Source organism: Camellia sinensis, chromosome 8 (assembly GCF_055761805.1).
Source record: "Camellia sinensis isolate YWXY chromosome 8, ASM5576180v1, whole genome shotgun sequence".
Classification (NCBI taxonomy): domain Eukaryota; kingdom Viridiplantae; phylum Streptophyta; class Magnoliopsida; order Ericales; family Theaceae; genus Camellia; species Camellia sinensis.
Genome location: NC_138968.1, coordinates 194,689,089 through 194,713,526, shown reverse-complemented (window position 1 = coordinate 194,713,526; position 24,438 = coordinate 194,689,089). Strand labels below are relative to the sequence as shown.

General features: G+C 36.6%; 2 protein-coding genes across 6 annotated transcripts in view; both read right to left on the bottom strand.

The window, feature by feature from the left end:
* The window catches only part of LOC114290095 (heavy metal-associated isoprenylated plant protein 47), a 125,645-nt gene that overhangs the window by 40,560 nt on the left and 60,647 nt on the right, over window positions 1-24,438 (bottom strand). The window lies entirely within an intron of this gene.
* On the bottom strand, window positions 6,518-14,147 carry LOC114314775 (exocyst complex component SEC6-like). 5 transcript variants are annotated; one of them, XM_082884510.1, is made up of 8 exons: window positions 13,448-14,147; window positions 11,713-11,833; window positions 10,896-10,979; window positions 10,706-10,803; window positions 8,726-8,853; window positions 7,189-7,329; window positions 6,906-7,085; window positions 6,518-6,824 (listed from the first exon to the last, which is right to left on the bottom strand). In XM_082884510.1, exons 6-8 carry the CDS (start codon window positions 7,237-7,239, stop codon window positions 6,714-6,716), a joined length of 342 nt encoding a protein of 113 aa, XP_082740636.1. In that variant the 5' UTR covers window positions 7,240-7,329; window positions 8,726-8,853; window positions 10,706-10,803; window positions 10,896-10,979; window positions 11,713-11,833; window positions 13,448-14,147; the 3' UTR covers window positions 6,518-6,713. The 5 variants fall into 5 exon arrangements, with proteins under 5 accessions (XP_082740636.1, XP_082740635.1, XP_082740634.1 ...); XM_082884509.1 differs by having other exon boundaries at window positions 12,751-14,040; XM_082884508.1 differs by having other exon boundaries at window positions 11,713-14,147.

Below are 24,438 nucleotides of genomic sequence, written 5' to 3'. Positions count from 1 at the left end.
AATTATAAAATTCTCTTTTTTGGTTTTTAATTTTATCAAACTAGTTCTTATTATTTTTTTAAAGGGTTGGACTTCAACTAACGAGACTAGACTGATTGGTCAGAATTTCTGCATCTCATTAGTACTAATAAAAGCCTGGAAGGTTAATGATTTGACTCTCCCCACCTTTATGTGAGTCCTATTCCTTGTGTATTTATTAAAAGTTTCTCTCTATTTAATCTTTATCATTATGATTGTAATTTTATTGAGTTTTATTTTAATATCTTATATGAATAATAAACAAATAAGTGAAAAGAGTTGAGAAATCAAAACGTTAAAAAAGTCGAATCCTTTGAAAAAAATCAAGTTATAAAAACTCAATCAACCCTCTTTAATTTAACAATTTTCCAATAGTGTCTCTATAAGCATGTTTGGTTCATGAATTTGGAGATAAATTTAAAAAGAAAAAAGAAAAAATTGTGTAAAATATAGGTGAGATGTTCTCTTTTCCTTTTTAAATCCTTATTCCATTTCAAATTTTATTTTAGTGAATTAAATACTATCTTAATGTATTGAATCTATTTGAAAGATCAAGTACAATCTTCTCATATGACTATCTATATTTTGTATGAGAAAATTATACTCGATTATATAATTGAACGATCATAAAAATCAAACCGCTAGTAAAGAATGCAAAAGAGACTGGAATTGTGTTCATCTTTGAAGGTGACTCTCAAGTGTGGAATTAATGCCTTATTTTTTAGGCAGATTTCTTGTTTGAAAGTCTTCCTCCTACCTTTCTCTGTTTATTTATTTATTTTTTTTTTTAATTTTTCTACAAAACCAAACTATCAATCAATCAATTGTTGACCGGCATTTCATTTAGTAAAGCAAGAGCTGGAGCGAGAGTCTCCATTATAAAAATACCGTCAGATTGGGAGTGCTTCTAGATTATACATACTTTATGTCAAATCAAAGTTGCATTTGAATAGAGAAGATTTGATAAACAAATAAAAAAAATAACAATGTTAGATGGTCATAATTTTTGTGATCATAATGACTTAAAATTATCAAAATGATATCGTTTTGGCATGTTTTGCACTCAAAACGACATCGTTTTGACAATTTTAAACCACTATGACCATAAAAATTTTGACTCTCAAACATTTTTCATAAAAAAAACATTAATTTGGGAGCATTTGGACAAATTTTTTTCAAAGTCCCACGTCGCTACAATAGGTCTCTAACGGCTTCAAGTTCTTTATAAAATGCAGAAATAACTTGTCAGTGAAATTAAGTAAAAATATTATCAAAATTTGATTAATATTAATATTCATTATCTATAATAATTTTAAAGATTATCACTAATTGATAATTTCCCTTTATAAAAGAAGCATAAAATTATTCATTTATGGTTGGTTTAAGTTGTTTTAAAAAAGTATACTTTTTGACTTATTAGTTTATATGAGTTGGGTTTGGGTTAGGTTTGATGTGATATGTTAGAGAAGTGATGTGATTTAAATAAGGTGATATGACTTAAATAGGATAGTGACTTTTTGACTTTTTATATTATTTAGTAGATGCCAAACTTAACCTTAGGTCAAGTTTGGGAAGACTAAATAAGTGCACTTTTTGTCTTTTTAGACTAAAAAGTTGAGGTTGAAAATATGAATGTTTGGGTTAACTTTTTGACTTTTTATGGAAAAATGTGTAATAAAAAATTGTAAAAATTAATTTGTAGGAGAAAATTAGAATTGGGAGTTGTGCAGCCGTAATTGTTGACTTTTGGTGAATAGTGATAACTTTTTAACTTTTTGAATAACTTTTTAACTTTTTGACTTTTTAGAGTGTTCCCAAACTTGGCCTTAGTCCCACATCAATTCACAAGAAGATGGTAACCTTTTGATTCTGTTAAAGTCACCCCAAAGTGGCCGCTTGTATATGTATGGCTAGTTTGTTTTGTATTGTTTTTTTGTTTTTGATTTTTTTTTTGTTTGGTTTTGTTTTATCATCGGCGAGAGTAAGTTGTTAATTGTTAAATTAGTGTATCTATGTAAATTAGTTTTTTTTACCCTTTATAAAGTATTAAGTTGAACCCATAACCTCTCCCTATAGATTAAGTTCTTAAAAAAAATTGATAACTAATTAAATTAGGCCTAGTTAATATACATATGTATGGCCAGCGCATGGGCTATAGTACCACGTAGGCTTTGGCTACTGTAATTAAGTTGAAAGATTAAGGTTGCGTTTGGTAGAGTTTTGTAAATATGATTTGAGAGTATGAGTTGTATTTTGAGTTTGTGAGTTGTGGAATTATGATTTGAGTGTAGAAAATTTGTTTGATTATGGTTTTTGAATAGAGTGCTGAATTGAGTTTTGAATTAAGTGTGAAATTGAGTTTTGAAAGTTTGATTTGACATGTGAAGTAAGAAAATTTGTTTGGTTATGAGTTTTGGAAAGAGTTTTCAAAACTTAATTCAAATTGTTATAACTCATAACAAAACACACTACTTTCACACTATTGAAAATTCTGATCAACACTCATAACCAAATTCTTTTTAAAATTCAATTCAAAAAATTTATTATTAACAGAAAATAACATTAATCAATTTTTTAATTGAAAATACTACAAAGGAAATAATTTTTTTTTTCAAAATAAATATTCAAAAAATTTAAATCATAAATATTTAAATAATTTAAATAATCTAAAAAATTTAATAAGTAAAAAATTAAAATAAATATTAAAAAAATTTAAATCATAAAAATTTAAATATTCAAAAATTTTAAATAATTTAAAATGTTAATATTTTAAATTTAAAAACAACTCTACACTCAAATCATAACCAAACACATAAAACAAAATTCAATTAAGAAATTATTTTTAAAACTCATAACCAAGCACATAACTCGGAACTCCATACTACTTTCACAACTCTACACTCAAATCGTAACCAAATACATAACAAAAAAATTAAAATATTTAAAAATATTTTTATAAAATAAAGTTTGAATTTATTTTTATAAAATATTTTAAAATTTAAAAAATTAAAATCGTAATATTTTGAAATTAAAATATTTAACAATATTCAAAAAAATTAAAAAATTAAAAAAATCGTAACATGTTTAAATATTAAAATATTTAAAATCTTAACCAAATTAAAATATTTTTAAAATATTCAAATATTTAAAATATTTAAAAAATTAAAATATTGATTTGAATTGAGTTTTGAAAAAAGTTTTGAATTATGTGTTTGGTTATAAGTTTTGAAAAGTAATGATTACGTTTTGAATTGAGTTTTGAGAAATGTGTATAGAATTATGATTTGAAAACTTAAAACAAACAACACACTCAAATTAATGAATGGAACTATAATTTGAGAGGCTTACCAAACGGAGCCTAATGTTTTAATTTTATTTGCTTTTTGTTTTTGTTTTTTGTAACTAACTTTTACAATACAAAATAAACAACTCCTTTTATCTTTTTATATAGGACAAATTACACTAATAGTCCCTATATTTTTAATTTGCTCGATTTTAACCATCAATTTTTAATTTTGTATCATTTTAATCCAATTGTTAACACCTGTTAAAATTATTGACGGAAAACAAACACGTGAAATGCACATGACCCTTTTTCAAGGGCAATATGGACATTGCACTACCCTATCCTTGTTTCACCATCTTCTTCCTCTTGGACTCTCTGCAACACATCCACCACCAGTGCCTTCCTGTACTACCAAAAATCATCCATAGTCAAACCCAACATCAACACCATCTACCTCTACCCCCATCAAACCTAGTACCATTCGCTACCCAGATTACCAGTTTGTTGAATAGATCGTCCCCGTTCAGCTCCTAATTTTTTCTCTATCTCCTTAGTCCACCCGTCTAACCAAAGGAAGAGAGAGAAAAGGAAGAGGCACATGAGGGTTGTTGTCGCTACTGCTGCTGTTAAGGAACGAAGCAGAGAGCTTGGTGGGGGTAGAGGAAGGTACAAAGAGGGGTACTTCTCTTCTAATTGTTTCTGTGCCATGCCCATGCCTCCCTCACTCTCCATGGCCACTTTTTCGCTGTCATCTCTTCATCTCCAATCCACATTGCCTACTCTTTTCCTTCTCCATTCTTCTACCTCATTTGTTTCACTCTCTTCTCCATTCTCTTTACTCTTTTCTGTTTTTGAGTTTTTTTTATTTGGGTCCAGTAATGGCAGATGGTGATTGGGTTATGGTGGGGAGACCTAGAATGAAGACTTGTGGGAACTCGGTTTGGTTGAAGAGGAGGCTTCGAGGCCTCTAGAAGTTAGGTTTGGTGGCTCAACCAAGCACTAGACTGATGTTATCTCCATTGGAAATAGTTGACTCGGTGTTATCTCCATTGGAAGGAGAAGGTGAACAGATCTAGCAATAGAGAAACCCACACTGTGTGAGCTCTGTAAATTGTGATTGCTATCGCGATCGCGATCATCCAAGAGCGACGAATGAAAAAACATTGAAATCAACGACGTCAAACTGCAAAACCCTTATCTTTGTTCTTTTTATTTTGATTCACTTCGATTTTGATTTGTGATTGGTGGTGTTGTTTGGTGGCAGATAATGGTAGTCGTGTTTAACAGTGGCGGTGGTGGAGTGGGGTTGACGATAGACAGAGGAGGAGGAGAAGGAGGAGGAGGAGGAGGAAGGGCACAGGTGGTGGGTGTTGCAGAGATGGAATGGGAAAGGATTAGGATTGAAATGTCTGTTTTGCCCTTGAAAATTGATCACATGTTGTGCACATGATTATTTTCTGTTAAATTTTTTAACAAAAGTTATTGATTGGACCAAAATGAAACGAAATTAAAAATTGAGGTTCAAAATCGAGCAAATTGAAAATACAGTGACCAAAATGACACAAGAGATAAAATATAGGGACTATTAGTATAATTTGTCCTTTTATATATCAATTAACTTTTGTGATTTAAAGTGACATGGTAAAACGTTACACATTACATTATAAAACCTTACACACTTTTTAATTTACTTTACACATTGCATTATAAAACATGTAAGGATGGACTTAGAGGGGGTTTAAAAATATCATTTATTATAATAATATTAGTTATAATTATTTACAAATTATAGAGGTCACCACTTTTAAGCTTTTCTTCTTTAACAAATTTTAAGGAGTCATGCTCTCTAGATTTTTAAAAAGAAAAATGCTTGGGAGCACTAATTAGTGCTCCCACTAATTAGGTGGCAGTGGGTCCCGTCATTAATGATGTGATGTTTTGGTCTTGGAGTTGTGTTTTTTTTTTTTTTTTACTTTTTTAATGCATTAGTGCTATTAGTAGTGATATTTTTAGTGGGATGAATCATTGTTGTTTTAAAAAAGTTTTAAGTGTTTGCCATTCTATATCTATGAAATATGGAATCAAAATAAAAAATATTAAAATAAATGAACAAAATATAATTAAAAAAGAAATTTCTTGTAACTAGTATTAAGCCTTCGTATGTAAAGAACAAAATAATGTACTTGATTATGTTAATTGAAAAAGACATTATACAATATTTTAATATCGATTTTATTAGACATTTTATTGACATGAAATAGTGTCGAGTACTACAACTAAAGATACCTCACTTTAGTACATAGATTATTTTATAATTGTTATCTTTTACAACTAAATGTAAATACAAAGAATATGCTATTTATATATATTTTCATCTTATTTTCACTTTTTATATTAATAGAAATTGATTATAATTCATACTTTCTTTTTAAAATTTTTGTTAATATATAGATATTCGCGCCCCTTATATGAAAATTTTGGATCCATCCTTGAAAACATGCAAAGATAAACAAAGACCAAACAAATGCTACAGGAAATCGCACTTTTACCGACTAAAAATTTGGTCGGCAAAAGTCTATTTTTAGTTGACAAAAGTTATTCAGGACCAATTTTTTTGATCGCCACTTTGGTCGCCAATTAAGGGTCGGCAAAAGTAATTAGCAATCAAAACTTTTGTTAGTCAGGAAAAAGTTAAATTTGCCGACTAAATTTTTAGTCTCTAAATATATCATTACTGCGACAAATCCATTTAGTCGCTAAAACACTTAAGTCGCGAAAAGTGACATATTCCCGACCAAACATGTTAATCGCCAATTGTCACATTTCACGACCAAACATTTTAGTCGCCAAAAGTCGCAATCCACGACCAATAGATTTGTTGCCAAAAGTCACATTCCACGACCAAACATATTAGTCGCCAAAAGTAATGTTTACGCGACTAAAAATTTAGTCGGCAATAGACCTATTCGCGACCAAATTCTTTGGTTGTCAAAAGTTTACCGACTAATTATTTAGTCGCCAAATGTACGATTTTGCCTACCAACATTTTGGTCGACAAAACCACAATTTGGTGGCCAACATCCAACAAAATAAACTTGTAATTGAAGACAAATATTCCATCCAATCCATTTAATATTATCTGTAATTAAAAAGAATTATTCATACCAAAAAAGTATTTGAATCATGAACATTCAATGAAATACATAAATCATCTAATCTTGAACCAGTTTAATAAAAGTTAACTATTATAAGTTTCCATCTACAAGAAATTCCAAAGTACATATTCCTCCAATTTAAATTTTTATCCATGCGCATCTATCAAAAAATATAACTAGTCTACTCAAATATTTTCCATATACACCCATCCAAAAATGTAACTACTGGTCTATCAAAAAATATAACTACTAGTTTATCGAAATATTTTCCATACACATTTATTCAAAAATATATAATACTTCAAAAAATACTTATAGCGCCAATTAGTCCTGTACGATTTAGCTCCGTGTATGAATTCATCCATCTATACCAAAGAAAAAGAAAAAGAATGTCAAGAATTGAATAAGTTATATAATTTAAGTAAAACTAGTAAAACTGAACTTACCTGAATAGTGGACAAAGCAATTCTGTATAGCATGACATCGATGCTATTTTCACGAGCAATTTGCACTTGCTCGCCAAAGATCCTAAACAAATCAAAAGTAGCAGGTGTATATAGCTTCCCATCGTCTGTTTTCTTTGGTGGTTGTACCTTTTCAGCTTCAAGGATATTCAAGTACCATTTCTAGAAAATAGTGACAGCAAATGGCATAGGAAAGACATGTGATCTAAGCAATGTTATAAACCAAGTAACAAACCAATAAAACTATCAGAAAAATTATGATTACCATTGTTGTAGCTTGTATTCTTTCAACATATGCATTCATAAGGGGATCCATTGCACCACTCTCGGAACAAACTTGAGCTAAGGACTCATCAACACCAAGGCTAACCAGATTATCTTGGTATTCAACCACCCAACCAGTCACCTAATTCAAATAGATAAGAAAAACCAATGTAATGAAATTACAACTAGAAAAGACAATAAAATAGTTAAATGAAGCTCGCAACACCACAAAATAATGAACTGTTATAGAAGAAAAAAACACATTAGATAGGATGATAAAGAAGATAAATCATTAATCAGATTAAGAAACATACCTCCCATCTCACTAAAAAATATGATGTATGGATAAACTACATAATCTTATTTATCAAATACGTGGCAGTGTATGTTTTCTATAACAATAGCAGATACCAAAATTTGAACAGAATGACAAGACGTAAAATTGTGTAGCCAACCTGAAGTAACATGAGTAAATGTCATTTGGGATTTGACATAAATACAAAATATAAAGTTCTCCAAGTTGTGCAAATATTAGGGGCCATAAACCAATGTCTCAACTGCAGATATTAACTGAGGGATTATAGGGTTTGTCCAAGTTTTGTTTAAGAAATTATGCATATAAGTTACTTCTTATGTCTTTCCCTAAAATAACCATGTTCCCTAGTACTTGGGAATCAACCAGATTATATATGGTGAAAAAAATTAAAGTTCTCAAGTTTAAAAGTTCATTCCATCATGGTTTCTACAATCAATACCTACAGGCAGTTCCATTGATTTTCTCACTCTAAGATCTCCCAAGCTGGATAAGGAGGGTGGGGGGGAGGTATAAAGCAATAGAAAGCAAAATATTCTTCAATTATAAATGCTACTATTTGTAATGATGCTGCCTAGAATGAAGGTTTGGACCTTCATATTCTACATAAAACTCAATGGAGCCACTCATTCCATGGGATGAGTGCAGCATCCTTCACAAATACCACATGCAACAAGGTACAACAGAGCAGGTGATCCCAACCCTCCGGTTCCAGTTCCAACAACTAAAATTGAAGCCTTCAAGAGACTTGACCGTGCTGTAATCAACCAGGAAGGATAAACAAAAGATAAAATCAATACTACAATGACCTAATAGATGAACAAAAAAGCTAGATTGCTGTTTTCCAAAAAGCCTGGGTTCTATCTTATATAATATGCAATCCAAACCATTTTGCAATAAATTTAGTTTATTTATTTCAACTTCTTTATTTATACAATTACCACTACCTAGTCAAGGCCACATATCACCACTGATTTATAAGAAAAACAACACTATAATTTTCACAACAATTGCTACATATATCCAATCTAATAGATAAAAATTAAAAATATATATATATATATATATATATATTTATAGAAAAATTGAAGTGCTACTTCCCTAAATTTTGCATTTCATGAACTGTCGATTCTTGGCCACTCACTATAATAATTTAGGTTCAAAAAGTAAAACAGTATAATAAGAACATAACCAAAACGTCGTGTGTTCATTTGTAAAGTCACACCTTCTCAAGTAGGAATGTCTAAGAGCTTCCTTTGCTTTGAGCTGCTCTGCTTGGTCATATCGCAAAAGCCCTTGCAAGAGATCAATCAGATCACTAGCAGAGTGATTCACATGTCGCATTATCAGGTTCTGCAATTATTTAAAAAAAAACAAACAGAGAGAGAGAGAGAGAGAGAGAGAGAGTGAGGAGACCAAATTAATACATAAAGAAGAGAAGGGAAAATATTATAAGAGAGGAGACCAAATTAATACATAAAGAAGAGAAGGGAAAATATTATAAGAATAAGATGACGGTCTTTGAAGATATATTTACATGATCATAAAATAGGCATTATTATCAATATTGAAAATGCAAAAGACATGGAAAACACTGAACAAGTGGGAAACATACAAGTAGATTGGTGAAATAAGGTTGGAGAACCAATAATATTGGGAATTGATTATTTTTTGAATTGAGTACGTCTACACTTCATAAATCAAAACAGAAACAATTTTTTTTTTTTTTTTTGGTTTCATTATATATACCATATAGCATTTGCTGATTCAAAATTCAAGTCCTTCCAATCTCAACAAACCTATATCATGGAGATCATTTTTATCTTGGTTCCTTTGTGTTCCATGTGGAATAAATTAGCGAAATCTTTTAATATAAACAAATTAATAAGAAGACCAAACTAAAGAAAAGGACAAAATTAAAAGACATAATGAGTATCTGAAATCATATTAAGAATTAAAGATAGCTTTCCACTTAATATTAGATAAGATATAATTATGAGAAAAACTTTTGATCTTGGTTTCTTTGTGTCATGTGGATTAAATTAGCAAGAACTTTTGATTTAAACAAAATAATTAAAAAGTTCCAACCAAAGAAAAGGAGAAAAAAGAAACATAAAATGGGCACCTAATTGGTAATTGAAGTCGTATTAAAATTAAGGATAGCTTTCCACCTAATATTTGATCAAATATAATAGTGAGGAGTTTCTATAAAATAAACTAATCACACAAGTGGAAAAACAAAAATTTCTTTTCTTCTTGGACATACCTTTGTCTGTGGTAACAAGGAGATTTTCTACAAAAGTTCTAACAGCAGCAGCTTGTTAACTGTGGTAACAAGGATACTTCCTACAAAAGTTTTGACACTGATTTCTAAAATAAAAAAGAAAAAGCTATAAACAAAGTCCCATAGGCTGCACCAAACAGGATTTCCTAATGAAATATTTTTTCACCTGACTAATGAAATATTTTTTTATTAAATATTTTTCAGCTTGCAAAAATCCAAAGCTTCTAATGAAATATTTTTTCTTCACCTGACTATCATTAATCAACTTATGCATTGCTAGAGTTCTATGAATTTACAGAAATCAAGGAGTTCCTAGTGCTTTATATATATATATATATATATATTTTTGCATGTGTGAGTATGAAGAAAAACCAACCTAGATCATTTTTCAAAACGGTCCTTAGTTTTCTGCGGCATTTTTGTTTGTGATAAAGCTTGGTAAACATTGTCGGTCCTTCCTTAACAAGTTAAGAGAATTTATTGCAATTTTGGGTTGGTGAGACTCTCATTTTGTTAGTACTATACAATCCTCCACATAGCAGATGATAAAATATTTCGTACTACTATCCCTTTTTTGGCTCTTATTTACCTTGCATCTCTTCTACTCGTTGTTTATTGATCTTATCATCATCAAATTAAAAAAAAAATATATATATATATATATATATATAAAGCTTTTCTTGTCTCTTTCAACCATTGTTTTAGAAGTAAAACATTATAACTCTTTTTGAGACAAGTTTGGTGCCATATTGTAGTCTTTTTTATTTGGGGCTTAGCATAATAACCAAAACAATTAAACTAATCTAAAAACAACAAAAACCAAAACAGAATTTAACTGCAGACTTGAGACTTAAGGTGGTTGCACGACTGTATTGTGAAAACAAGCAATTTAAATCAATACATAAAGTCCAGATAGCTAACCTAATGCCACCCATTTGTTTAGAAATCCACCCTGCAACATTTAACTTTGCACCCATCCTTGCGGCAGCAATATCATCACCACTGCCTCTTAATCACTCCTGAAAATAAAACAACTCACGGAATAAATTAATTAATAATTAATAAAGTTCACTTTTGATGACAATTTGTTCAAAGACTGCAAAAAATATACCTCCATTCTAGCCTTGCTTTGGGAAACAAACTGCTTAAACTGCTTCTGGTCTTTAAATTGAACATCTTGAAGAATGCGGTTGACCTACAACCAACCAAAGGGATAACACAAATTTTTATCAAAAACATTAAAATGATTAGGCAATCAAAGTTTAGCTACCATTACCAGGACTAGGACTGACTCCTTATTAAAAAATAATCCCCAAAAGCCCATTAGTCTGGTTTAGAGCTGTTTAGAAATCCCTAAAAATGTGACTCTAAAACTAGTATGGTTTCTGAGGCATATCAATCATGTATTTTCACTTTTCAGCTTGAAGGCACAATTATTGCTCCAACAAGCTCTAAAGCTTGGGGTTCAGGTCTCTTGCAATGGCTTGAATTTATGAAAATAGTAGGAATCACAGTTTAAGGAACAGGCACCATTGATGCTATATGGTCTAAACCACAATACACCTAGTGCTAATTGATGACATTACTAGCTTAATGGACAAGAGACCTCATACAATTGAGATACCTGGAACATACTCCTCTACATGATACCACAAACTTATCCTTCCAGTCATCGAAGTCCAACAACTAATATTTTGACACATGGCAACCAGTCACCACTTATGTTATACTTGTCCACTACAAGCTTAATGGGGCCGTTTTCCTCAAAGAACAATCCAGTGAAGGCTAGTGAAGGCTCATTTTATATGGAAACTCTAGAATTAAGAGAAACACTAATGCACAAAAATGATAGGCTAAATACAAGACACAAGTTGATACATTTATGACAATAAGGAAAAAAAATTCAGCATTTATATTTTCAACTGTACCTGGTTATTTTCCCCTTCAAGTTTCCAGCCTGTACAAAGCTAATGAGGGAATCGACATTACCCTCAGATTCAATGTGCTTCACTTAAATAAATTTTCTTTTACTCCAGCTCTTGGAACATCCTACTTAATTAAAAGTTACCCATGAATGAGAATTTTCTAACAGATCATATGATGAAAACCATTGGCTTAAGGTATAGTGACTAGAAACCTAAAACAAAAGCAACAGTCATGATGTCCATACCTCAAAAAGTGAGTATATCAATCAGGAAAGTACATAGTTTGAGATAAAGAGTTCAAAAGGTAGCCAGCAATAAAACAGTTTAGTACAAGGAGTTAGTAGCACAATCACTCGGTAGCGATAAAAGAAGCACTTCTGCAACTTAGACCTTGTGAATGGAACCCATATTTTTAGACATTGGAGTATCACCATTATTGTGTTTGTCCATAACAACATCCAATCAATATATAATGATAAACAAACAAATTCCAATGAACTTATCAAAAACTAAAGACAAATACGTACAAATTTAGTTTAATCTAGACAAAAAACAAATCATCAAAGAAGTTATATACAGGGTGTAGATTCTACCAAGATGGGATGGGAAACTGGAATTGTAGCTATAAATTCAGAAGAAAACTAAGATATACTTTCCTTTGACCATGGACAACATCAGGTTCTATTTTAGTGCGACCTTCTTAAGGTTTTGTTTCAAAACAAGATGGAACCCTTTACACACATCATGCCTATAAGTTCTGAGATAGAGAAAAATAAAAGAGCATGATTGAGAAAACACTTGATAATTAGGAAATATTTATAGGAGAGGTAAGAAGGTGTGAAGGTATCGTCTAGTGACAATATCCCTGTGAGCAAAACATGGAGCTGCTAGAGCCGGCTTCTCCAGAAAGATCAAAATTGAACTTAAGTATATCTCAGAAGTTGAAGATAAACCGCTCAAGAGATGACGCTATAACAATGGCAACAAGTTAGTCTGAATCTGAACTGGCATTTTGAACAGTCGTCATTAGGTTGAACTTACCTCTTGGACAGACTTCATTTTTCTTTCGAGCAAGTAGATATAAGAACAAGAATCACCCCATCTCCGGATTCCTGGGCTAAACAAGATTGCTATTCTGATTTCCTTTCAACCACCTCCACAGCAGAAATTTTTATTCCTGCCCAACCCTTGATATGTATCTTATACCACCAATAAGTTATTGCCTTAATATTTTAATGAACACAAAAACAGCTCTAAAGACCAAAAAAGAAGAGCAATACCAATTTGTCTTACCCCAAAGAACACAAAAACATAATCCCCAAAAACCTAATTCCAACCCTTAAATGAACAATTTTTCTTCTTCAACATAATCAAATTCTAAGAAAAACAGCTCCCCTGTATCACACCTCAAGAACACACAAAAATTTTATCCCAAACAATTAAACCAAGCTCTGAATCATCAAATTATTGCACTTAACAGCATCAAATCGAAACAAAAAAAAAATAAAATAAAATAAAACCCTCAATCATAACTCACAACAAACACAAATTTCCCTAAAAAATACTCTAATCTCTATACACAAAATGACCCAAGTTCGCCTTTTTCTATGGAATCAAATGTCAAAAACAACAAAACTCAAAATTCTTATCTCCTATAGCGAATCTTCCACAAAGTCTCGAAGAAATCAAACAGCAAATAAGCAGATAATCCCCAATCAATAATTTAAAAAAAAAATACCTCTTTCTTTTTGTTTTGGGCACAAAAAGTTGCCTAATTTGGGCTTGTAGTTGAAATTGAAGAACAGAATGAGAAGAAATAGGTTGAATTGTCAAAAAAGAAACCCTAATTTCAGATATGAAATTGACAATATTTACAGGGTGTTGTCGGGGTTTGCGAGAGAAGAAGAATGGGGGAAGAGGAAGTGGACAGTACGCAACTAGGGATAGATTAGAAAAACTGTGCGCCAAGTGTACTGTGCCGAAAAAGTGGATCGCTCACAACGGTCAGATCTCGACCTAGGACTCAAATTTGATTCAGATCTTGACCATCTTCTTGGATCCGGCGGAGGCACCAACGGAGGAGGAGGAGGATCATCGACGACAGTGGGTGTTTATGAGAGAGAGAGAGAGAGAGAGAGAGAGAGAGAGGGACCAGCGGAGGACGGAGGACGATCATCGACGGCAGTGACGATCTGCGGTGGTGGCGGTGGCCGTGGTGGCGGTGGCCGTGGTGATCTACGCCGGTGATGGTGTCGGCGGAGAGGTGAGGTGGGGTGAGGTTTGGTGGTGGAGGAGAATCTGTGTGAGAGGTTTGAACAGATTGTTGTAAACAGAGAAGGGGGGCGGTGATTTCCCTCTAAAAAAATTTCACCTTCAGCGACGAAATTCGTCTTCTGTCGCAAAAACTTTGTATGTAACGTCTAAATTTTTTGGTAGCCAAATCTCAATCAACCGCAACTAATATATTAGTCGCCAAAAGAACTAATTCGACGACTAATTCTTTTTGGTCGGAAAAAATAAATATACGACGATTACTATTTTTTTTGGTTGCTAAAAATTTACATTTTCTGACAAAATGTTTGGTCGCCAACGAGTAACCATATAAAAATATCACCGTTAATTGGTGACTAAATTTGGTCGGCCATTATTTGTCAATGCATTTAGATATCAAAATGACATCATTTTGATATTTGCAACTAAATTGTATTAGTTGCTTAAAAATTATACTGTTCCTGCCCAATTTGATCTCCTGCCTATATTTTTGGTGACTAATATTTTAAATTGGTCGCAAAAATTCACTTTTTTGCAACAACATTACTTTAGTTGGAAAAAGCATCAATTTTTAGCTACTAAATTTTTTTTTTGGTCGACAAATGTCATTTTTTTGCGACCAAAATATTTTCAGTCAACAAAAGTGGTCGACAAATATGTAATTTCTTGTAGTGAAATGATCCACGTCAAGTGACATTATAACACTGAAAGGGAGGTTTATGACCTAACAGTGAGTCGAGCTAATTTGGGTCAGAGTTAGGGTCCTTGCTCGGTTAGACATTGGGTGCGCGCTGGACCAAGGGCTCAATCCGGTCAAGTTGGGACAACTTTGGGCTGCTAGCCCGGTAGAGATGTGTGCTCTGTTAAGTTGGAAGGGATTAGTCCTCGAAAGATCAGGTTCGATCGGGCAGAAGCTCGGTCGTGACCATGGAGCTTGGTTGAGCCCACGATCAAGAATCGCCGATGAGACCAAACAAGTAACACGGTCATAAGGTGATGGTGTGGCGCCGCACTAAGCATAGCTCAGTGGGAAGTACTACGCGGTGTGACTGGACTGCAGGAAGAAGATTCTGCTGTCCATATGCGTCAATACCGTTTGGCGGTTTCATCATTTGGTGTTTAGTTGTATTAGTGTTGATACATGGAAGAACGTAAGATGAGAGCAAGTCCACGCATCCAGAGGGGAATGGACGCAGAGGCACGCGCAGAAACTATATAAAAAATACTGCGCCTTCATACATAGGTCTGGAACATCTTCTAATCAGAGCTTACTTACCACTCTGTCCCCTCTCTTTCTCTCTGTGTGTGCTAACTTGATCGTCGGAGTGGTTTTCTGGCAACCACCCGCCGGGTAGCTCACCATCGTTGTGTTCTCAGGTTAAATAATGTCATTCGACGCAACGAAGAGCTTGGACAACAAGGAGTACGAAAGCAAGAGAATATTTGCTCCCCGTACAATTGACGCCGTCTGTGGGAAAGTTTGACAGACAAAACCTTGTCTTTTAAGCTCGTTCGATCATCTTAAATGGTGAATAACGACAACATTTCGCTGTCTGCCATCGATGGCATTACTCCGGAGTTCATCCGGAAGAGAGATGGTCCCCACGCCATCCCGACCATGGCTGGCTTGGAGACTTCCTCCAGAGGGCTCCCTAGAGATACGTAAAATAAGTACGCAAGGAGTACAGACCACTCACAGAGTCCAGACGGGCACCGGCGGTAAAGAGAGTCACACGCTTAACCCCTGGAGCATAAGTTGAAAGACCAAGACACCATCATTCGAAGGATGGCGGCGGAGATGAAGGCGCTGAAGTGGCAAGTCAAAGTGAAGGGTGTTGCTGGTGTGGGTAACCACAGTGAGCGCACCCTATCCCATCGCTCAGGCAGCCGAGGGCCTCCTCTATTTCCATCACCAGAAACTATGGGGTTGGTGACTCAAACTAGCCGGCGAAAAAGTTTTGTGCATGAGATAGCAGTTATCGACCCTTATGTCCGTCGATGACGTCGAGATATTCTTACTCCGCCCGTTCGAAGGATTTTAGGGATGTCCTGGAAGAGCAAACGCGCTGGTAGAAGTCACAAAGGGTGCTGGCATTGCAGTGGCTGTCTTGTGGAGGTCGTGCTAGTGAAAAAGTCGTAATGTCGCCACCACGCCCAACTGCACACTTGCCTTTGGACAGAGATTTGGCGAGGCTAAGCGCCAGCCATTTTTCCCTTAAGATAGAAACCACACCGCTTCCTGCGGGCTTCTACCAGCCCACGTTTATGCTCTACGACAGAAAAACTGATCTATACATGCACGTGAGCCATTTCCGGCAAGTTATGGCTGGCTACAGGCAAAACGATGCACTTATGTGCCTTATTTTCCCATTGAGTTTGGGCGAGTTGGGCCTGAAATAATTTGAGAGGCTACCGGAGGAAAGTATTGAAAGGTGGCAGCAATTGGCGGAGACATTCGTGACCCGATTCAAAACCAACACCAAAATGCCCGAGGAAGTTGACCACCTGCTCACTCAAGGCGTACAACGCTAAATATTGGGGAGGCGTTCAATGACGTTTTTGATTGCCTGACCAACTTGGCAATCACCCAGTACAAGCGCAGTCTCCCAGTCAGGCATAGGCAGCGAGATTCACTCACTATGAATCAACCAACAACCATGGAGCTGTTAACGAGCACATCCGAGTTGAGGATGATGCGACAGTGGCTACTGCGAAGGTGAATCCGGTAGCGGCGGACAAAAAGGTGGCTGAGAAAGTTCACGCAGTTGGACATGAGGCAAACCATCTGAACAACCGCGAAGGAAACCTGACCTTGGTGCTAACCTCAACAACCGGGTTAAAGGTCGTCGCAACAACTAAGCTGACTACCCTCATGATGTCGCGGAAGATGCAAAGAGAAAGTTGAACGCTTGAACGGGTATCACCACGGTTTTTAAAATTCTAATCTACTGCATCCTTAGCGAGATCCGTGACGAGGCATACGTTTGGTAGTCGGCTAAGTTAGATGATGCACAACAAAGCTTCAACCCGAGGTATCGTTATACCTACCATGATTGGCGCAGACACCGCACTGAAGATTGTGTCTCCTTGAAGCAACATTTGGAAGAGTTAGTAGCGGCCGACCACCTGGACCATTATATTAACGGAGGCGTCAAGGCTGCGCCCCACACTCAAGTCGAGCCAAATGGCTTGGCCGTTTTAGAAACGCCCCCCCGAGGTGTAATCAATGTGATTCATGGGATTGTTGAGCCGGCGCAAGTATGTGAGCTCCGGAGAATGATAAAGAAGGCGGAGTATATGCAAAAGGTGCCATATGTTCAACCCGCTACGAAGAAGAGCAGGACAGAGGTCAAAAATGTCCTCACTTTATTTAGTAGTGACCTGGAGCGAATCCAAACCCCACACAACGATGCACTAGTCGTTACGTTGCACGTCAAGGATTATGATGTCAAACGAATTTTAATCGACCAAGGAAGTTCGATCGAAATCATGTATTACGACGCCCTCAAGCTCGAAGATAAAGATTTGGCCCTGGCAACATCGCTGCTGGTTGGCTTCAACTCGTAACCAGAATGGTCGGTCGAGAATATAATCCTACCAGTCAAGATAGGGTCCGTCGTGAAGCAAGTCGATTTTTAGGTTTTGAAGGTGCCTTCGACTTACAACCTCATCCTCGGCAAAGGATGGCTTCATGACATGCAAGTAGTGGCATCGACTCATCACCAAGTCATGAGGTTCCCTTCTATTGCCAAGATGACAAAGGAAGTTCGGGGCGATCAAGTCATGGCCAAACAGTGTTTTATGTCCATGAACGGAAACCGAGCTGCCAAGGGCTTCGTGCAGATGATTGAAGGACCAGAAGATCAAAGTGTCCTAGATGACATGGGTACTAGGGCCGAGGAAAAGGCCATTAAAGACTTGGTGGAGGTACGGGTCAACGAGAACGATTCGGAGAAGTTCTTTCGATTGGGATCCAGCCTGATCGCCCAAGAACGATTGGAGATGGTTGAGTTCTTGATGGAAAATATTGAAGTGTTTGCATGGATGCCTTACGACATACCTAGTGTCGATCCAACCTTTATTTTCCACCAGCTCAACGTCTTTCCAGATGCCCGGCCTATCATCCAAAGAACCCGAAGATCCGCGCTTCATCACGTTGAGGTAGTGGCAGAAGAGGTCAAAAACTTGCTTGAAACGAGGGCTATCTAGGAGGTACACTACCCTTGGTGGGTTTCCAACACGGTTGTGGTACCAAAGAAGAATAAGAAATGGTGAATTTGTGTTGACTACCAGATGATCAATCGAGCTTGCCCCAAAGACAGTTTGTTTTTGCCCAGAATTGACCAACTGGTGGATCTTATGGCCGGGCACAACCGACTCAGTTTTCTGGACGCATATCGCAGCTACCATTAGATCGCCACCAACCCAAACAGGAGGTCACCTCTTTCACAATGCCCAAGGGGTTGTTCTGTTACAGAGTTATGCCCTTTGGGTTGAAGAACGTGGGGTGACCTTTCAGAGGAGGGTCACGAAGATGTTCGCTCTCATGCTCGGCCGAACAATGGAGGCCTATATTGACGACATGGTTGTTAAGGGCAAATGTGAGGCCAACCACTTAGCCGACTTGGCGGAGATGTTCGCTATTCTTAAACAACACAAGCTGCATTTGAATACGTCGAAATGTGCCTTCGGCGTGGAGACGGGGAAATTCTTGGGCTTTCTGGTCACCAACCGTGGCATTAAGGCGGATCCCTCCCAAATCAAAGCCATACAAGAATTGAAGCAACCCAACTCAGTAAATGACGTGCAACATACTGCCGGGATAGCACTTGTGCTTAATAGATTCATTAGTCGGTCATCAGATTGTTGCTGCCGTTTCTTCCACGCCCTTAAGTCCAAGTTTTCGTGGGATGAAGAATGCGATAGAGCCTTAGCCGAGCTCAAGACATATCTGTTTTCTGTTCTGCTCCTTGTTACGCCGAAGCAAGGGGAGGAACTCTATCTCTATTTGGCCATTTCTCAACACATAGTCAGTGCAGTTCTTCTTAGGACAGAGGGTATACTACATTTACCGATCTTCTACGTAAGTAAAACCATGCTCCCGGTAGAATCCAGGTACTTGCCGCTTGAGAAACCAGTCTTGGTGCTGATAATGGCCTCCAGGAAGTTGGTGCATTACTTCCATGCCCATATGATTATGATGTTGACCGAGTTTTCGTTGAAAGCCTTGTTTGAACGGGCGAAGTTCTCTGGTCGGATCTTGAAGTGGGCAGTTGAGTTGGGGCAGCTCGACATTAAGTTTCAACCAAGAACTACCATCAAGGCCCAAGCTCTGGTCGACTTTGTTGCAGAATTTTCACCTAGGATTCATTCGGTTTGCCTGGTAGACCTTACCGGCGCACCCGGGCTAAGGGGGTGGGCACCGTGGAAATTGCAGAACCAACTCTCAATCTGGTCCAAGTAACAACCCGAACAAGGAAAGTGACACGGAAGTTGCGCGCCTAAGTACAAACTCATCACTTGGAAGCCCACCTCTACCTGGTAAGGCATTGAAGGATTTGGAAATGATAGGATAACCTGTTGGATCTAATTTCGCATTGCCAAGGGGGGATGAGGCCATGCAAGTTGTAAGCAACAACGGCAGGCTCAACGCGGGAATAGCCGAGCAACTGAGCAACTCAGAATGCCCGACCCTTCAAAAGTCCCAAGACCTTGCATAATGTTGGAAGCTTTTTATCAGGGAAATGTGGAAACTTTTTGTCGACGGCGCATCAAACAAGCATAGAGCTGGGCTGGGCGTAGTTTTGATCTCACCAAACGGACTGACCATTGAACATTTCATCACGCTGGGGTTTCCTACGTTAAAGAATGAGGCTGACTATGAAGCATTGTTAGCCGAACTGAAGAGCGCACTCCTACTACAAGCATCCGAGCTAATGGTTTACAGTGACTCCCAACTTGTTGTAAACCAAGTGTCTGGGGAATACGAAGCCAAAGATGACAGAATAGCCAAGTATCAAACTCTAGTTAAAGAACAAATCAAGAAATTTCAAGCGATAAGAGTTCAACAAATTAGCTGAGAAGATAATGGCCGAGCAGATGAGTTAGCCGATTTAGTTTCCATGACCGACAAGTCTGTCCCCAGCCCTCTCTTGATTGAATTCCTCCCAAGACCCAGCATAGAAGACTCAGAGTAGACAAAATTTCTTTACACGGAGCTCGGTCCTTCTTGGATGGACCCCATCATCCTTTTCCTTAAAAAAAGAATCCCGCCGACCGATAAAAAAGAGGCAAACAAAGACTGGGTGAAATGTGAGTGGTTTTGGTTCTCTTCATTAGGCACTTTGTATAAGAAGTCATTCACCAGTCCGTACCTCAAGTACGTTCATCCAAGCAGAGTTAATACTTTTCTTTTCAAGATCTATGAAGGAATATGTGGGAGCTACATCAGTGGGAGATCCCTAGTCTACCGCGCTATTTTGCAAGGATACTGGTGGCCTTGTATGCAGGAAGATACGCAAAAATATGTGAGACGAGAAGTGCTAGAAGTTCTCTAACTAAATTCATCAGTCGACCAGAGAACTTCTTCCCCTCACAATCCCCTGGCCGTTTGCAATGTGGGTCCTCGACATAGTAGGTGTAACACCCATATCCTTTAATCCTTTAGAGAGTGTGTTTAATATCCTTATTTTTATCTTGGGATTCTTTGGAGTTATTGTCTATTGGTTTTGAAAGAGTACAATCTGATTTAAACTCGTTGGGTTTGTTCATTCGCATTTGTTTTTGTCAAAAGTTCCTTGGAAACTTAGAAATTTTGCCTTGAGGTCGACACTAGCCTTCCTAAGGGTCGACCCTTGCATGTTGTCATGTTTCTGGAAGTGTTGTTGGAAAATAGGGTAGACACCAACCTTCCTAAGGATCGACCCTTACCTGTTGGTGAAGTTTCTGGAGGTGTCATTGGAAAATAGGGTAGACACTAGTCTGGGGAGGGTCGACCCTCTTATGTTGCAGAATTTGTGTGTTAGTTGCTAGAAAATAGGGTCGACCCCCTCCTATCTAAGGGCCGACCCCCTTACTTGTACCAGATTGCCTTCTCTACATAAAGGGTCGACCCCCCTACCCAAAGAGTTGACCCTTGCGTGTTTTTTTTCCAGATTTTTGAGCTAGTTTGGGCCCTACCTTTGGGGGGTTTTGGGCCTATTATTTTATTGACCTTAGGGCTACTTTTCTACAACTATAAATAGGCTCCAAACATGGTTTCATTTCACTTATCTCATCTTTCCTCTCTCTCAAACCGTGAGTTCTCCTCTCTCTCCCTAAACTCAAGTTTTTGGCACTAAAATCTCTAGATCTACTTACCTAGAGTGATCTTTTCACCATGGTCCTTTGAGAAAAAGTGTAGATCTCGTCAAGGGCATCCTTTTGGTCCAAATGGTTCGTGGTTTCGTCGCCTTTGATTTTTAGGTCGTCATCTCTTGGCTTCAAGATGTAGGGGTTTCTAGTTCTCTTTCAATACCCTCGTTTATGGATAGATTTGTAGTATTTTCTTTATACAAATACAAAATTTTATATTTTTATGCATATTGCGATAAATCACGAGATTAGGAGTTAGGGTTTGAAGAGAGTTGGGTTTAATTGTTGGGTTATGATCTTGGGTCATGAGTTTGGGTGTAGAAGTAATTGAAGGGGTGGAATAAAATGTGTTTTTGTAAAAAGCTTTAACTTCTCTTAAAAACCCTAGTTTGGCTCATGAAGATGGTTAATGGTTTTGCTTCAATTAATAGTAGAATCATGAAATTGAGGTGTTAAATTACACACGTACAAGTTTAATTGAAATTTTAAAGAATTTGAGAAATGTATGTAAAAGTTGCGATTGAACTCATAATGTTAATGTCTTAAATTATGTTATAATGTGAACCAAGCTTGGGGGAAAGGAAATTACTACTGGTATGGATGATATGAGCCTTGTGTTGAAATGGTTATATTGAATCTTGTTGTGTGTTATGTGCATTGTATTGGGTTATGTTGTGTTGAGTTGGTTGAATTGTGTTGTATGGAATTGAGTTGAGTTGGGTTGGGTTGGGTTAAGTTGTGTTAGGTTGTGTTGTGGTTAGTACCCGCGCGGGGGAGTTGAAAAATGGTTTTCGGTGCCCATGACCGTCCGTATCATAACCGGTAAATGTGGGGGATTGTTTTAAAAATTGAAAAAAATGGTTTTTCAGTGCCCACAACCGTCCGTATAATAGCCAGTAAATGTGGGGGTAGTTTGAATTCAAGGTGCCCAATTGCCTTGTCTAGGTTTATCGCTGGACAAATGTGGGAAAAATGTTTTTGGGTGTCCACATAGTCCTGCATATTGTAGCCGGTGAAAGTGGGAAAATGATTTTTGGGTGTCCACACAGTCCTGTCATATTGTAGCTGGCAAAAGTGGAAAAATGGATGGTTTTCAAAAATGTTTTGGGTGCCCACGTCCTGCCGTATAATAGCTGGCAAATGTGGGGGATGGTTTTTAAAATGTTGAAAATGGTTTTCGGAAAAGACATGGTTTTTGAGAAAATGATTTTTGGGAATTCACTTCCCGCCGTATAATAGCTGGCAAAAGGTGGAATGTGCTATGAATGGGGTGCCCACTATCCCGCCATATCAAGTCGGCAAAAGGTAGAATGTGTTGTGACGTGTGTGTTGAGGTCGGTGATGATATATGTGACTTGTGATGAACTTGTGAAATTACCATTTGATGTGTAAACTGGAATGGAATGGAAATGCTTATGGGAATTATTTGAAAAGAATGAATAATGAAATAGTAATTGGATGAGGGGTTAGTGATAAAGAACTCACCGGATTGTTTGCATGTATAAGAAAAAATTAAAAGTTTTGTTTTATGATTAATTGAGAAATTGAATTAAAAGGATCTATTATCCTTGGGATATGTTGAATTATGATTAATAACGCACATGTGGATATAATGTAGTTGTGATATGTTGAATTATAATTGATAATGCAAGTATGGATGTGATGTAGTTCTTAGATAAGTAGGAGTTGAGTATAGGATAACAATTATTGGCTATAAAAGAGATTTGGATTTTTGTATTGAGGAGTTACAGAAAATATGAATAGATAGGTGGGAATAACACGTATGTGGGATGTTTTTGAAGTATTAAAGGAATTTGAACTTGAGGTTATGGCGTTATAATAAATGTAACTAGAAAAGGAGAGAATGAGAAATAAAAGAGGAATATTTTGGAATGTGTTAATAAATACAAAATGATGTGGTTCCTTAAACATGTTTGTTTCCAAAAAGGATTTTTGGTTTTCTGATAAAAAGGATAGTTTTTGATGGTTAAAGGTTTTCCTTAAATGTTCAAATAAATTTTGAGAAAAAGGTACTCTACGTATGATATTTTGAAATTACAAAACGTCACCTACTATATGGTATCACCTTGCATGCATGATCATTTCTATCAATAGGATGGTTATTGTTTTAGAACTATGAGATTCCTACTGGGCAATTGTGCTCACCCCTTGTTATTTTCATTTTTTTTACAGGAATAGAATTCGGATTGATTGGTTGAAGGATTAGGAAATTCATGTAGATCTTGTGTGCAATCTCCTCGTATTTTGATGTTTGTAATTATTTATTTGTAACTCCGTAGTGGGAGCTTGGCATGTATTATTATTATTGTTGTATTCGTCATGAGGGAGACATGTACTATTATGTTTCTATTAGTCAAGGGTAGTAGATCTTTTAAAAAAAAATGGACCTAAATTTCAGGCTCTTTGTAATGTTTTCGAGTAATTAAAATTCGGGGCGTGACAATAGGACCACTCCCAACTGCGCCAGGCAGTCACAAGTTCTTCATAGCAGCAACATACTACTTCACCTAATAGGTCGAAGCTGAGCCCTTGGCAACGATCAAAGAAAATGACGTGAAGAAGTTTGTCTGACAGAATGTGATAACACGGTTTGGAGTTCCCAAGGCATTGATCTCGAACAATGGCACCCAATTTGACGGAAAGTTATTCAAAGGGTTCTGTGAGGAGCTGAAGATAGAATTTCACAACTCGACAGCAGCCTATCCTCAGTCAAATGGTCAAGCCGAGGCGTTTAACAAACCATTCTGGATAGGTTGAAGAAGCGGTTGGAAAAGGCCAAAGAAAAATGGACAGAAGAGCTTTCGAATGTCCTCTAGGCCTACCGAACTACGCCAAGATGCTCAATCGGAGAGACACCTTTTGCTTTGGCATATGGCATGGAGGCGGTCATCTCACTGGAGATCAATATGCCCACCATCCGCAGTGAAAATTTTAACTCGGACCTGAACGCTATAGCCATCGCCTTAGAGACATGTCGCAGAGTACCAGCAAGAACTATCCAAGAAGTACAACAAGACAGTTCACCCCAGACAGTTCAAAGTTGGGGATTGGGTTCTGCGAAAGGTGATGGGCAACACATTGGTG